The following is a 16,170-nucleotide window of genomic DNA, read 5'->3' as shown; positions in this document are numbered from 1 at the left end:
CGTCAGAATGTGTCCGGAGTTGGTTCCTTCATATGAGTTCTTGGTCTCGCTGACTTCAAGAATGAAGCCACGGACCTTCGCGGTGAGCGTTACAGCTCTTAAAGGTGGCACGGACCCAAAGAGTGAGCAGCAGCAAGATTTATTGTGAAGAGCGAAAGAACAAAGCTTCTACAGCGCGGAAGGGGACTCAAGAAGGTTGCCACTGCTGGCTGGGGGTGGCCAGCTTTTATTGCCTGATTTGTCCCCGCCCACATCCTGCCATTTTACAGAGTGCTGATTGGTCCATTTTACAGAGTGCTGATTGGTGCATTTACAATCCTCTAGCTAGACACAGAGTGCTGATTGGTGCATTTTTACAGAGTGCTGATTGGTGCATTTACAATCCTTTAGCTAGACACAGAGCCCTGACTGATGCATTTTTACAGAGTGCTGATTGGTGCATTTACAATCCTTTAGCTAGACACGGAGCACTGACTGGTGCGTTTACAATCCTGTAGCTAGACAGAAGAGTTCTCCAAGTCCCTACTCGACCCAGGAAGTCCAGCTGGCTTCACCTCTCAAGGAGTTTAAGACTGGCCTGACCAACATGGCGAAAGCCCATCTCTACTAAAAACATAAAAATTAGCCGGACATGGTGGTGCATGCCTGTAATCCCAGCTACTTGAGAGGCTGAGGCAGGAGAATCGCTTTAACCCAGGAGGCAGAAGTTGCAGTGAGCTCAGATCGCGTCACTGCACCACTCCAGCCTGGGTGACAGAGCAAGACTTCGTCTCAAAAAATAAAAAATAAATTCCACACTGCCATCATGGATTTCCTCAAAAGAGTTGTAGGAGGAGTACAGTGGAAAATTAAGAGAAGCACACAGTCAGGATCAGAATGAGCAAAGACCAAATGATCTGGGAACATACCCATGTTTTGAGAAAAGTAGATTGTCTCACATGGCAACAGCAAAGCAGTGGAAGGATGGGAGGAGGGGTGATAAAACAGGAAAGAGAAGTTGGGGTCAATGTTTAGGTTCTACAACAAGTAGAATGGCTTCACCAGCATGTAATACAAAACCCAACTCGAAATGACTTTCAGCGGAGATACAGAATCTCATGCAATAAAGCCCAGAGGTAGCACAGCTCCAGAGTTGGCCATTTTGTCCTCAACATCATCAAGTGCCCCAAAGTGTTCCACCTTTTTCTGTTCGTCTGCAGCTGGTGCTCCACATGGTTACAAGATAGCAGCTTCTCCAGCATCACGTCCTCACACACCCGTCTCCAGAGATAAAAGAGAGAGGCCTGCCTTTTGTCTCTTTTGTCTCTTCTTTCTCTCTCTCTCCCCTCTCTTTTCCTGAAACAGTGCTTTTTTTTTTTTTTTTTTTTTTAAGATGACAGCTTTATTGAGATACAATTCTCCCATTTAAAGTATTCAATTCAGTGGTTTTCAGTACGGTCACAGAGTTGTGCAACTATTACCACAATCAATTTTAGAACACTTTCATCACCTAAAAACAAAAAGAAAACAAAACCGACCCCATACTCTTCAGCTATCAGCTCCTAATCCCTTTTACCCTCTTGTTCCCATCCCTAAGGAACCATTAAACTTCTCTGTCTCAGTCTCTCTCTCTCCCTATTTTGGACATTTCATAGTAATAGAATCATATACATTTGTAATCTTTTATGACTCATTTCTTCTACTTAGCATAATGTTTTCAGGGTTCTTCCATGTGATAGCATGTGACAGTATTTTATTCTTATTTATGGCTGAACAATAGTCTGTTGAATAGATATACCATGTTTTGGTTATTTATCTGTTGATGGACAGTTGGGTTATTTACTTTGGGGTTTTTATGAGTAATGCTCTATGAATATTTGGTACAAATTTTTGTGTTGATATATGCTTTACATTTTCTTGGGTATATACTAATTGTAGAATTGCTGGGTCGTATGCTAACTTCAATGTTTAACTTTCTGAGAAACTACCAGATAGTTTTCTAACGTAACCACATCATTTTTCGTTCTTACCAGCAACGTGTGAGGGTTCTAGTTTCTCCATGTCGTCACCAACACTTCTTCTTATCTGACTTTTAAACTCTAGCCATTCCAGTGAGTGTGAAGTGGTATCTCACTATGATTTTGATTTACATTTCTCTAATGACTAATAACATTGAGCAGATTTTTATGTGCTTATTGGCCATTTGTATGTCTTCTTTGAAGAAATGTCTATCTGACCTTTTACCCATTTTTAATGTGATTGTCTTTTTATTATTGGGCTATAAGAGTTCTGTATATATTCTATTTATTTTTATGTATTTGTTTATTTTTTTTTTGAGATGGAGTCTCACTCTGTCGCCCAGGCTGGAGTGCATTGGCGTGATCTCAGTTCACAGCAACCTCTGCTTCCCAGGTTCAAGTGATTCTTCTGCCTCAGCCTCCCACATAGCTGGGATTACAGGCATGCACCACCATTCCTGGCAAATTTTGTATTTTTAATAGAGATGGGGTTTCACTATGTTGGCGAGGCTGGTCTCGAACTCCTGACCTCAGATGATCCACCTGCCCCAGCCCTCCAAAGTGCTGGGATTACAGGCATGAGCCACCACACCTGGCCTGAGTTCTGTATGTATTCTAGATACGAGTTCCTATTAGATGGGTGATTTGTAAATATTTTCTTCATTTTGTGGGTTTCCTGTTCACTTTCTTTGTGGTATTCTTTGAGGCACAAACATTTTTATTTTTGGTGAAGTCCACTTTTCTTTTTTTCCTTTGGTTGCTTGTGCTTTTGGTGTCATATCTAAGAAACCATCCCTTAATCTAAAGTCGCAAAGATTTGCCCTTATGTTTTCTCCTAAGAATTCTATAGTTTGTGATCTTACATCTAGGTCTTTGATTCATCTTTTGATCATTTGAGTTAATTTCTGTATATGGTTTGAGGTAGAGGTTCAATTTCATTCCTTTGCAGGTGGCCATTCACTTGTCTCAGAAACATTTGTTGAAAAGACTATTTTTCCCTTACTGTCAATGGTCTTGACATCCTTCCTAAAAGTCAGTTGACCATACATGGCTTTATTCTTAAACTTTCTATTTTTTTCCATTGATCTGTATTTTTATCCCAGTACCATACTGTCGTAATTATAGTTGCTTTGTAGTAAGTTTTTAAGTTGGTAAGTTTGAGTCCTCCAACTTTGTACATATTCAAGCTTGTTTTGGCTATTCTCAGTTCCTTGAGTTGCCATATGGCTTTTAGGATCAGCTTATCAATTTCTACAAAGAAGCCATCCGGTATTCCGATAGAGCTTATGTTGAATCTCTAGATCAATTTGGGGAGTATTGCTATCATAACAATATTAAGTCTTCCTATCCATGAACACAGGATATCTTTCCATTTATTTAGATCTTCTTTAATTTCTTTCAATATTTTACAGTTTTCAAAATATAATTTTTACAATTCCTTGTTAACTTTATTTCTAAGTATTTTAATTCTATTGTAAATGAAATTTTCTTAATTTCATTTTCAGATTATTCATCACCAGTACATAAAAATACAGTTGATTTTTGTGTGTCCATCATGTATCCTACAACCTTGCTGAACTCATTTATTAATTGTGCTACACAATTATTTTTTAAGTGACTCTTGGTCACAGTCTCCAGGAATAACAGAAGTGTTCTAGGAAAAAACAGCACAAATGAATAGTACCTGATACTCATTGCACCTTCGTGAATGACATTAAGATGTAATATTTCTTAAGACCCAAATCCTTCCCTGGAAATCAGTATCCAGAAAACCAAATATCCAAATAATACAGAGTAGAGGCATAAAACTTCCATGACTGATTTTTAAACAATTCCCTTACTTAAAAATAAACATTAAGACAGTTCATTTATTTATACAGTATGTAATTGACGTGTCTTGGTTGGAAAATAAAAATCATTAAAAAATGCAGTGTCTTCATGAGTACCATTTTGTAAAACTCATGTATGGAAAGCAAGCCATGGCAAATCCAGTGCCCTGGGGAGGGTACATAATGGATGGACCCATTCATGACTGCCAGGGACTCGTGCAAATCCTTTTCTGCAGGGCCATGGTTGCACTAAAACACTTAATTACTACATTGAAGTTCTATCAGCAGTCATCCTCATAACTGATTCCAACAGTGACTGGTTTTTCTAACACAGCAATCTAGTTTGATTTTTATAAGCTAGAGAAAATACTAGACTGTTGAAACTTATAGGCAGGCCCTACAGGGACAAAATGAAAATTCCTGAATATGTACTTGTAATGCTTTGGTCCTGTGATAAGAGGTGAAGACTCTTCTAATTTCTGTTTAGAAGAAACAAGTATCTTTCAAAACATTTCAAAGTAAAATGGTAGCAGATAGGGGTGCCTGATTGGAAACAGCTCATCCTAAGTGGACTTTTCCCCTCCCAAACGTTAGACCCCTGCCACACACACGCACCTCACCGCTGCTGAGGCCAGATCACCTGTCCCTTTCCCTCTTCTGTGCAACGTATGTGCTCTGTCCCACTCTGAAGGACACAGGGAAGGATCACATTAGACCTCATACCTTATGAAAAGAAACAGTGTCATTCACTGTAAATACTTTTAAAGATGAGGAAAGAGAATATGATGCTTGCCAAGAAGTTTAATGTTTTTTTCATTCCTTTTTAAAAACCTTATTTGTGATATTAGTGATATGGAAACAAAAGATTTGTTTCCTTATTTCATCACTACACGTCATAAATTAAAGCATCCTTTCCCCTTCAGGCGAAACTACTTGCATGTTTTCCTTTTTAAAAGATAGTCTTTCTTCTTGTCTCCTCTATCATCTAGCATATTCCTCTGCAGACACTACTGAAGTTCATGATGGATATTGCCCTGGGAATGGAGTATCTGAGCAACAGGAATTTTCTTCATCGAGATTTAGCTGCTCGAAACTGCATGTAAGAGTCCTCGGCTATCCTGGAAGGGTTGGGCCCTCATGGTGTCTGGTCTTTGCAGGGATAAGGAGATGACCTGTTCCTGTTTAGATAGGGAAGGAAGCTGCAGTCAAAAGAGTATGGTGTGGCTTGCTCCAAAGATGGAAATATGGCTGGGTGTTTGGGAGTTTTCACTGCCTCTGCATCTGAGAGTCTGGTTGGCTTCCAAAGCTTTCCCTTATGACTCCAGTTTACCTTCACTCTCTCACTCAGGTAGGAATGCGAGGTGTGACCCCTGTGATCCTTCCCCATGCCATCAGGTAGCTTTGGACCTAGAGTTACGTGCACATCAGCTCCTCTTAAAGACAGCAGTGAAAATCATAAAGGCTTTTCCCTACGTTTACACAACACTTCCTTAGGAAGAAGTTTTGTACTTTGAATACGTGGAGGCTGTCCTTTCACAGCAGACAATGGCTTCATTATACAAGAAATGTGGACTTAAGTTCTCCCCATTGCTTTGCCCTGCTTCAGCAGAGCCATTGTCTGCTGTAAATCTTCAAAAACAGTAACTGTGTCTTGATTTTAAGTTTTTTATTGCAAGAAGAGGGAGTGGTCCTTCAATGGATTTTGTCATTTGTTTTTCTTGGTCAGAGATGTGACAATAGGGCCTGCCCCCTCCCGCCTCCCAGCCAACCCTGCCCCTAGGGCTCCTACCCCTTTCACCTCATTCTTGAAAACCCTAAAGGGGTTTTGGTTTCATTATTGTTTTTATTTAACTTAATTTTTCGACCATGGAGGGAGAATCATGAAAAGTCTTTTTCCCTTACTATTTCCTTCATGTTTTCCCAGCAGGTAGGGTGACCAGCTTTGCAGTTTACGCTGGCCTGAGGGGTTTCTCGGGACAATGGATTTTCAGTGTAAAAAGTTAGTGTCAGGCAAACAGGGACAAGTTAGTCACCTTCCCCAGACCACTTTATGTCTATTTCTTTTCCTTCTCTTGCTTTTATTCTTTCTTCTCCTCCTCCTCCTTCTTGTGTAGGAGCTGTTTTAATAGCTTGGGCTACAAATGCAATTGTAGCCCTTTAATCTCTCAATTGGTTCTTCAGGCACCCACCTGACCATCTTAGCAAGCAGCCCAGCACCTTGTTCTTACTGCATGTAATTCCCCAGCTTCTCCAGACTCTCAGGGGGCTTACTTAGTCCACAGGGTCAGTGCCGCTTCCAGACCTCAGGAAGGCTGCTGGGGTCCTCCATCAGTCCACCAGGGGGCCCTGGTTTTGAGCTCCTGCTTTCTGCTCCTGCTATGCTGTGTCTCCATGTTCTCCAGCTGTTTCTATCCACTGTGCACAGGTGCCCCTGCTGGTCTGCATCCCACACAGATCAGGGTGATGCAAGATTGCATCACTTGAGGCCAGGCGTGGTGGCTCACACCTGTAATCCCAGCACTTTGGAAGGCCAAGGCGGGCAGATCACTTGAGGTCAGGAGTCCGAGACCAGCCTGGCCAACATGGTGAAACTCCATCTCTACTTTAAAAAAAAAAAAAAAAAAATTGCCGGGTGTTGATAGTGTGTACCTGTAATCCCAGCTACTCGGGAGACTGAGGCAGGAGAATTGCTTGAACCCGGGAGGCGGAGGTTGCTGTGAGCCGAGGTCATGTCACTGCATTTCAGCCTGGGTGACAGGGCGAGACTCTATTTCAAAAGTCTCAAAAAAAAAAAAAAAAAGTAAAGAAAACATTGCATCACTTGCTGTTACTCTTGCTCTTGCTCTGCCGTTGGTCCCAAAGCAGCACGCTCACAGGCTGGTGGTGTCTCTGTGTTCTTTTGGTCAATTATCGTAAGTGTTTTCACCTGTGCCTGATACAGACCAGTAATTTAAGGCATTGCCTCTGACGCTGCTGAAGACGTAACCTGCTCTCTGTAGGTTGCGAGATGACATGACTGTCTGTGTTGCGGACTTTGGCCTCTCTAAGAAGATTTACAGTGGCGATTACTACCGCCAAGGCCGCATTGCTAAGATGCCTGTTAAATGGATCGCCATAGAAAGTCTTGCAGACCGAGTCTACACAAGTAAAAGTGACGTGGTGCGTACACAGCTTTGATTCAGGGGCCCCACAGTGCAAAGACGAGGGCACATTGAAAGAAATGACTTCAGCTGGTGTGGCCAGACATTTTACTCTTTGATAAACTGAGGATTGGGAGCTTGCTCAGACCTCTCTTTTATGTCTTACCAGATACTTTAATTCAGATGAAACAGAGGTTCTGGTGAAGTGTCCTGATGTTCAGAAGATGTGTGCTTGCAAAAGCTGTTAGTTTCTTCCCATTTTTCCTTGCTGTCAAAGGGTGACTCATTGCCCACAACTAGGATATTTCATAGTCACATTAAATTGAATGGGTTCATCCGGTGGCTCTTGGAACCTAGATGCTATATGAAAGGTGCTGTGTAATTACGCCCTTAACCCGAGATTAGAGAAAGAAAGCACCTCACAACCACAGTGGAAGAGAGCATTAAGAAGACGTGTGACGAGGCTGTTTCTGCCTTTGCCAGATTTCCCAGAACAGCTTTTGTAAAAGTGGGGAACTGCGACACTCCAACCCCACGTTATTGCGGCGTTGGGAGAGCAGTGCGTCTCACACATAATTGCCAGCTTTGTGCATGATCATTAGTGTTTAGGGAAATGGCCTTTGCCAGTGAAAAGGTCCATTCAGGCTTTGTGGAAAGGCTTGCATCCTAACTTGTTGCTTTGTTCCCAGTGGGCATTTGGCGTGACCATGTGGGAAATAGCTACGCGGGGAATGACTCCCTATCCCGGGGTCCAGAACCATGAGATGTATGACTATCTTCTCCATGGACACAGGCTGAAGCAGCCCGAGGACTGCCTGGATGAACTGTGAGTGGGCTTCTCTGTCTCCCTTCCATACTCTGCATGGGGCAGCCACTTGGCTCTGCAGTGACCTCGGAAACACAGCCAAGGGAGGGGAATGGGACTGCTGCTAGCCAGATGGGCATGTGCAGAGGGGTGGCACCCGCAGACACCCCAGGCCAGGAGCCATTCCTGATGTGGGAGATAGTGTGTGGTATCTCCAGTGAGCCCACTGAGGCTCACTCATCCAAAGGGCCTCAGCCTCAAAGGATGGGCACTGTCAAGATAAGGCAATGGCACCAGTCCTTAAATTCCTTACACACCTCTAGGAAATATATCCACAGAGAATAGGTTTGCCTTGTAGTGCATGAGGTCCTTGAATGATTCCTCACCCTCTTTTGATCCAGTTTTCCTTTTCCTTCTATGTAGCATTTCAGACACTCCACTCACAGTAGTATCCTTCATCAGGACACTGAGAAATCTAAACCAGTGACTTTGGGATCAGGCTGCTCATCAGAATCTCTTGGGAGATAGTCTAACGATACAATTCCTCAGCCCCGTTCCCCGAAATTATGATGCTTTCGGTACAAAGTGGGCCCAGAAGTGTGTGTTTTGGAATGCTCCCTGGGGCTGGGCACACTAGCTCATGCCTGTTATCCCAGCACTTTGGGAGGCCAAAGAGAGAGGATTGTTTGAGCCCAGGAGTTCAAGACCAGTCTGGGCAACATAGTGAGACCCTGTCTTTATTTAAAAATAATAAAATAAATCAGCCGGGCACGGTGGCTCAAGCCTGTAATCCCAGCACTTTGGGAGGCTGAGACGGGCGGATCACGAGGTCAGGAGATCGAGACCATCCTGGCTAACACGGTGAAACCCCGTCTCTACTAAAAATACAAAAAAAAACTAGCCGGGCGAGGTGTCGGGCGCCTGTAGTCCCAGCTACTCGGGAGGCTGAGGCAGGAGAATGGCGTCAACCCGGGAGGCGGAGCTTGCAGTGAGCTGAGATCTGGCCACTGCACTCCAGCCCGGGCGACAGAGCAAGACTCCGTCTCAAAAAAAAAAAAAAAAAAATAATAATAATAATAATAATAATAATAAAATAAAATAGTCCCTGAGAGATCATGTGTTTAGACAGGAGAAAGAACCACCAGCCATGACACACACACAGCACACATCCCATCCTAACAGGGCCCCCATCTTCAAGGCCAGGCAGTATGGGGAAGAGACCCAGGCCTCGGAGTTAATAAGCCAGGCTGTGCTTCCTAAGTGGCCCTGTGAGTGGCCGTGGCAATTAATCTCCCCTAAGCACTTTGCTCACCTTATTAAAATAATTTCTTGTGGCAATTCCGGTAGCTTGGTGATGGGGATTTGAACCTTCCTAATGGGGAGTCTCCTCCCTGTATAATAAGGGCTGTATAACATGGGCTTGGAGAGGGGCATTCTCACCATATTTAGTGAGAACATTTCAGGACTATGGGCCTGCGCTGGCTCTGTCATGGAGTGCCATGCCTGGGCTGGAACAGGTGAGTGTGGACAGCACCCTCCCTACACACACACACATACACACCCTGCCGCCTCACATGGGAGAGAGAGCCTGGGTCCATAGCAGCACCCTCCCTAGACACACACACTCACACACACACACAGGCCCTGCTGCCTCACATAGGGGAGAGAGCCTGGGTCCATTTGCCCACAGGCCTCCCAGGTCCCTTCTAAGCCAAAAAGAAGGAAACTGTTTTAATCACAGCCTCGTCCTGTTGGTAGTGGTTGGTGGTTTTTATTGTGGTGGTAGATGTATAACATTAAGAAGAGAAACAAGCACTGTAAATCCTTTAAAACATCCTGAAATGCTAATAAAATTAGTTCTAGGGTTTCATGGTAGTTTTTAAAAGTGCCATGTTGATGAAGTGCCTGCTTCTGAAAATAAGGAAGCATTTCAGTCGAACAGTATTGACTATGGAAAGAGGTTTGTTGCAGTTTCTTCCTTGGCTTTCCTTGCCCACCAAAAAATAGTTGATATTTGCAGTGATTACGTTGGGTCTTAGCAAGGTCTAAGCTGTGTCACGTTGTGGTTTTTAGAGCCAAAACAGGGGAACGCTGAGTTGGTTTTCTGTGAGACATTTTAGAGGACAAAGCAGCAGAGTCAGCACACGCCGTGTGGCTGGGGAAGTCAGGCAGAAAGGGGCAAATCTGCCCCTACCCCCGCCGCCTGTGGGGCCCATGCACTGGGTGTGCTAAGGGGGCTATGGCTGTGCTGTGGCCTCGTGCCCTCGTGAGCCAGGCTTTCTTCCATCTCCTCTCAAATCTACATGCTGGGTAACAACAGCATCCCCCAAAGAGGCCTCTGTTCCATTTCTGAGACATTTCCTTTGAAAAATGAACTCAGGCTGAGTGCAGTGGCTCATGCCCGTAATCCCAGCACTTTGGGAGGCTGAGGTGGGCGGATCACGAGGTCAGGAGATCGAGACTATCCTGGCGAACACAGTGAAACCGTCTCTACTGAAAATACAAAAAAATTCACCGGGCTTGGTGGCAGGCGCCTGTAGTCCCAGCTTCTTGGGAGGCTGAGGCAGGAGAATGGCGTGAACCCGGGAGGCAGCGGAGCTTGCAGTGAGCGGAGATCATGCCACTGCGCTCCAGCCTGGGCGACAGAGTGAGACTCCATCTCAATTAAAAAAAAAAAAAAAAAGAAGAAAGAAAAATGAACTCAGGCTGAGTGCAGTGACTCATGCCTGTAATCCTAGCACTTTGGGAGGCCAAGGCAGGAGGATTGCTTGAGGCCAGGAATTTGAAATCAGCCTGGGCAACATAGTGAGACCTCATCTCTACAAAAAATAAACAAAATTAGCTGGGTGTTGCAGGGCATGCCTGTAGTCCCAGCTGCTCAGGAGGTGGGAGGATCACTTGAGTTTAGGAGATGGAGGCTGCAGTGAGCTGTGACTGTGCCACCACACTCCAGCCTGGGAAACAGAGCAAGATCCTGTCTCAAAAAAAGGAAACAACAACAAACAACCCAAAAAACAAATCTAAAGTGTTTCACATGATGGCTGAAATAGTAAACGTGAGGGAAAGGTCCGTGACTCTTCTTCTTAGTGAAGGAGGCAGAGGCCACAGATGAGAGCAGGGCCACGCGTCACATGGACTGGCACTGCCGCCGACTGTCGGCGTGACTTCAGTCAGTTCCTCTCCTCTCCAGGCCTCAGCTGCCCTGTCTGTGAGTGGAACTGCATCTCTTCCTTCGTGGGGCTGCAGTGAGGAGTAAACGGTGAGGGCCCATCAGCCTACACACAGCTGGCACTTGCTGGTCATGTTCCACCTGCATCAGCCACCGTGAAGCTGCAGTTGCACAGACTCAGGGGCGCCTCTCCAGGACTCACCTGATGCCCATCCCAGCACCACCCTCGCGCTTCACACACATGACCAGCCTAGCATTGCCCTCGCACTCTTATTCATCCTGGCACCCAGGACCTGGCGCGTTGGCTGGCACAGAGCTGGCCCTGCCTCTTGCCTGCTGCCTGTCTGCCCCAAGGACCCCAGCTTACACCCACCTTCTCCATCTCAGAAACCCGCTTCTATCCATTGACCTATCCCTCCCTCCACTGCCACCTGAGGCATCTGAGATCTGGAGAAGGGACAAGGTGGGAGTCACAGTGGGCTGAATGGCAGAGCTAGGTAGATACTGGCTAGCACAGTGGAAGCACAGCTGATAGGAGACGGGCGTCATTTCCCTGTGCAGACTTGCAGCCCTGCACTCGGCCGTCCTCAGGGCCAGGAGCAAAGCAGGTGCTTGAAAAATATGAGTAAAGTCATACATTTACAAATTTTGTAAATTCACATGATTGCATTTAATTGTGGTAAAATATACATAACATAAAATGGACTCTCTTAACCAGTGTGTACAGCTCAGTGTCATGAAGTACATTCACACTGTCGTATAACCATCGCCACCGGCTAGCTCCAAAACTCTTCTTATCTTGTAAAACTGAAACTCTCTACCCATTACACTAATCCCATTCTTTCCTCCCCACAGCCCCTGGCAACCTATATGATCACATCTTTTATAAAATCTCAACAGAAAAATAAAAATAACCCTTTACAAAAGCAATTACCAAACTTATTTTTCTTTCCATCCATAAAATTTTATAAAATCTAAATCACTAAATATCACAGCCTTCCTATTACTTACCAGATGGGGGCTTCTTGTTAATCTCCTTGGTCTACTACTATGAAATTGCCCTTTTGTGGGAGTAGGTTAGACAGCATACATGTTCACCATGTCTTTAAAAGTCATATTTATATTTTTATACATTTGATAAGGTATTGAATATAAAAGGAAAAGAAGTTTCAAAGTGATATTGATACTGTTCTACTTGGAAATAAAGATAAATTATTTAAACACTTTCTCCTAAGACATGAAATAAATGAAAGTAAGTTAAAGTAAGTTAAATAGCCTCTTGATGAAATAATGAAAAGGAGATTATGTCCCTGAGAACAGAATGTCTCAAAGCTCATCTCAGATGGCAAACAATCAAGAAGGCTCTGTGGAAAACGGAGTCATGCAAATTGACTTATGCCTGAAAACCTCAAAAATAAAAACAGAAACTGTCTGTCAAGTCTAAGTGACCATCTAAAGAAGGTAAGACAGGGAAACAAAAAAGAAGCCCTAAGCCTGAGATGAGAACAAGGATTGTGAGGCAGGGAAGTGCGCCGTGCCATTGTCTAGGCCTACATTCGGGATCAAGCTCTTTACATGCATGGCACTTTGCCAGCCTCCACCTTCAGGATGCGTGTGCAAGTGTTGATAAAGGCTGGTCCAGTGGACAGATGAAAAGATACTATACATCTACGTGAATGAGATCTGCATGTTTTGTGTGAGGTACCATGTTAGTAGAATTAGCCAAAGGTTCTATAGGCTGTAACTAAATGTCAATATGGAAATTGCATATTTCTGTTCATGAGATGCCAGTAATGTATTGCATGGGTCAGATGATTTAAATTTGGGTCATTTTTTTGTCCAGTGACATAGGAATTATCAGTTTCTCAAAACAGAAAGGAATCAAAATGAAATGATGCCTAGGCGTGCTGGTGTGCACCTGTAATTCCAGCTACTCTGGAGGCTGAGGCAGAAGATCACTTGAGCCCAGGAGTTCAGGGGTTCTCGACCAGCCTGGGCAAAATAGCAAGACTTTGTCTTATTTAAAAAAAAAATATATATATATATATATTTAAAATTATATATATGCATATATGTGTGTATGCATATATATATACATATCTACATATACACACGCATATATATATATATATATATGTACACACACACATTTCAGGGCCAGGCACATTAATTGGCATGTATGTGTGTGTGTGTGTGTGTGTATATCTATATGCATATGTATATATTATAATTGATAGACCTGACATTTCAGGGCCAGGCATATTAATTGGCATGCATATATATATGTGTGTGTGTGTGTGTATATATGCATCATATATGTGTGCGTGTATATATATATGCCATATATGTGTGTGTGTCCCATATTGGTCTATCAATTTTAAGAAAAGAAACATTTTTTAATGAAATGATGGTATAACGTACTCTTCATCTCAGCCCGTTGATTCCTAATTGTCATCTGTCTTACTGTGCTCCATTAAATGTCATCTGTCTTACTGTGCTCCATTGGAATTATTAACTATATGAGACACTGGGATCAAAAAACCACCCAGAAGAGAGTTGTCCTCTATAAAACAAAGTAGAAGGGGTTGTGAGGAGAACTTGGATGCAGGAGTTGTCCAATCTGAATCTGAATCCCTGGCTACCCACATGGCCATGGCATGTTCTGTAATGTCCCTGAGCCCACTGTCATTTTATTACAAAGTGACAATAACAGGGTTGTTGAGAAGACTAGATGGAGTGATACACAGCACACAGCTACCCCCTGCCCTTACCCCTACTCCTGACCTTCTTAGCTCTAGCCCCAGGGCCCCAACTAACTCAGCTGTCCTGGTAACAACTCAGTTTGATGGCATAGGACAGAGGTCAGCAAGCTTTTCCTATAAAGTGCCAAATAGCAAATATTTTTGGCTTTGCAGGCCTTTTAGCACCTGCTCGACTCTGCCATTGTGACATAAGAAGTCACAGACAATGTGTAAATAAATAAGGATAGCTGTGTTCCAATAAAACTTTATTTACAAAGCAGACAGTGGGGTGGATTTGGCTCGTGAGCCATAGTTTGCCAGCCGCTATATAAAGAAAGAGACCCAAATACTCCTTGTCTGCAAAGTTAGATATAATTGCCACATATGTGCTCTCTTCCTAGGAACAGGGTCACTTTTTTGTCAAATACCATGGAAGATTTACAAAAGTTGTATAAATATGAGGCCACCAAAAAAGTCTCAATAATTTTTATAAAAAGTAGAATGAATGCTGATTAAAATATGATAAAGATTCTGTAAAAACAAAGGCATGGATTGCACAAAGAGATGGGTGCTGTGCTGGGAGATAATCCACTTCTTTTTAACTTTCAGGTATGAAATAATGTACTCTTGCTGGAGAGCCGATCCCTTGGACCGCCCCACCTTTTCAGTATTGAGGCTACAGCTAGAAAAACTCTTAGAAAGTTTGCCCGACGTTCGGAACCAGGCAGACGTCATTTACATCAACACACAGTTGCTGGAGAGCCCTGAGGGCCTGGCCGCGGGCTCCACGCTTGCTCCACTGGACTTGAACATTGACCCTGACTCTATAATTGCCTCCTGCAGTCCCCGCGCTGCCATCAGCGTGGTCACAGCGGAAATTCATGACAGCAAACCTCATGAAGGACGGTACATCCTGAATGGGGGCAGTGAGGAATGGGAAGATCTGACTTCTGCCGCCTCTGCTGCAGTCACAGCTGAAAAGAACAGCGTTTTACCAGGGGAGAGACTTGTTAGGAATGGGGTCCCCTGGTCCCACTCGAGCACGCTGCCCTTGGGAAGCCCATTGCCTGATGAACTTTTGTTTGCTGACGACTCCTCAGAAAGCTCAGAAGTCCTGATGTGAGGAGAGGTGCGGGGAGACATTCCAAAAATCAAGCCAGTTCTTCTGCTATAGGAGAATCCAATTGTACCTGATGTTTTTGGTATTTGTCTTCCTTACCAAGTGAACTCCATGGCCCCAAAGCACCAGATGAATGTTGTCAAGTAAGCTGTCATTAAAAATACATAATATATATTTATTTAAAGAGAAAAAAATATGTGTATATCATGTAAAAAGACAAGGATATTTTAATAAAACATTACTTATTTCACTTATCTTGCATATCTTAAAGTTAAGCTTCAGCTGCTCCTTGATATTAACATTTGTACAGAGTTGAAGTTGCTTTTTCAAGTTCTTTTCGTTTTCATGTCTATGAAATGTAAAAATATTTGTAAAATGAAATGCCATATTTAACTTGGCTTCTGGTCTTGATGTATTTGATAAGAATGATTCATTCAATGTTTAAAGTTTTATAATGGATTCATTTTCTGATATGGCTTCCTAATAAAGTATGAATAAGGAAGGATATGTTGAACTTACTTGACTTGAAAGACAGTGGTCAGTGGCGGCCTTTGCAATGGAATTCTCTTAATGCCTGGCTCTTGGGGCAATTGCTCTGACCATTCTTGGCATTGCTTTCTAGAGATATGGTAAAACCACACCAGGGTCTGTAGATAAGGAACAAAAAATATTAAAGGATTGAAAAATACAAATCTGAATGGAAAGATTTAAAATCAGCTGAAGAAGAGAATCTGGCAGGTGAAGCACTTTTCTGTTTGGGAGGCATAGCTCATGGGAGGTAGGCATGTGAGTGGGGCAGGGCAGAGCTGAGCTCACGTCCTGCCTCTGCCACTTCGTAATAGCCATCATTTGTAGAGTACTTGTTATTTTTCAGGAACTTTATGTGAACCTTCCTATTTAATCTTTATGTCATTATAACATGGGTACCAGTGCCATCATCATGTATGAGCCAAGAAATCCAGGCTTAGAGAGACTGAATAACCCTGCTTGTAGCCCACATCTAAACAGTGGGGGAGCCAGAATTTAGAACATCTGATTCTGGTTAGTTCTATGAATGTGATTTGGGGGTTGGATTAGTCCATTCTTGCATTGCTATGAAGAAATACTTGGGATTGTGTAATTTATAAAGAAGTTTAATTGGCTCACGATTCTGCAGGTCATACAGGAGGCACAGTGCTGGCATCTGCTCAGCTTCTGGGGAGGCCTCAGGAAGCTTCCCATCATGGCAGAAGGCAAAAGGGGAGCAGATGTCTCACATGCAGGAGCAGGAAGGAGCAAGAGGAAAAGGGGAGATACTACACACTTTTCAACGACCAGATCTCACGAGAACTCACTCACTATCATGAGAACAGCACCAAGGGGTTGATGC

The 16,170-nt window shown here is 43.5% G+C and overlaps 1 protein-coding gene across 1 annotated transcript in view; it reads left to right on the top strand.

The window, feature by feature from the left end:
• Nucleotides 1-15,303, top strand: part of MERTK (MER proto-oncogene, tyrosine kinase) — a 131,377-nt gene extending 116,074 nt beyond the window's left edge. Inside the window, exons 16-19 of the mRNA XM_026449785.2 lie at nucleotides 4,816-4,925; nucleotides 6,826-6,985; nucleotides 7,656-7,792; nucleotides 14,291-15,303. Of these exons, the coding sequence (XP_026305570.1) occupies nucleotides 4,816-4,925; nucleotides 6,826-6,985; nucleotides 7,656-7,792; nucleotides 14,291-14,804 (921 nt within the window). The 3' untranslated portion in view covers nucleotides 14,805-15,303. The remainder of the gene's footprint in view (nucleotides 1-4,815; nucleotides 4,926-6,825; nucleotides 6,986-7,655; nucleotides 7,793-14,290) is intronic.
• The last annotated feature ends 867 nt before the right edge of the window (nucleotides 15,304-16,170 follow it).

Source organism: Piliocolobus tephrosceles, chromosome 15 (assembly GCF_002776525.5).
Source record: "Piliocolobus tephrosceles isolate RC106 chromosome 15, ASM277652v3, whole genome shotgun sequence".
In the NCBI taxonomy this organism is placed as follows: Eukaryota; Metazoa; Chordata; class Mammalia; order Primates; family Cercopithecidae; genus Piliocolobus; species Piliocolobus tephrosceles.
The sequence above is the reverse complement of the archived record's forward strand: the minus strand, read 5'-3'. Positions and strand labels throughout refer to the sequence as shown.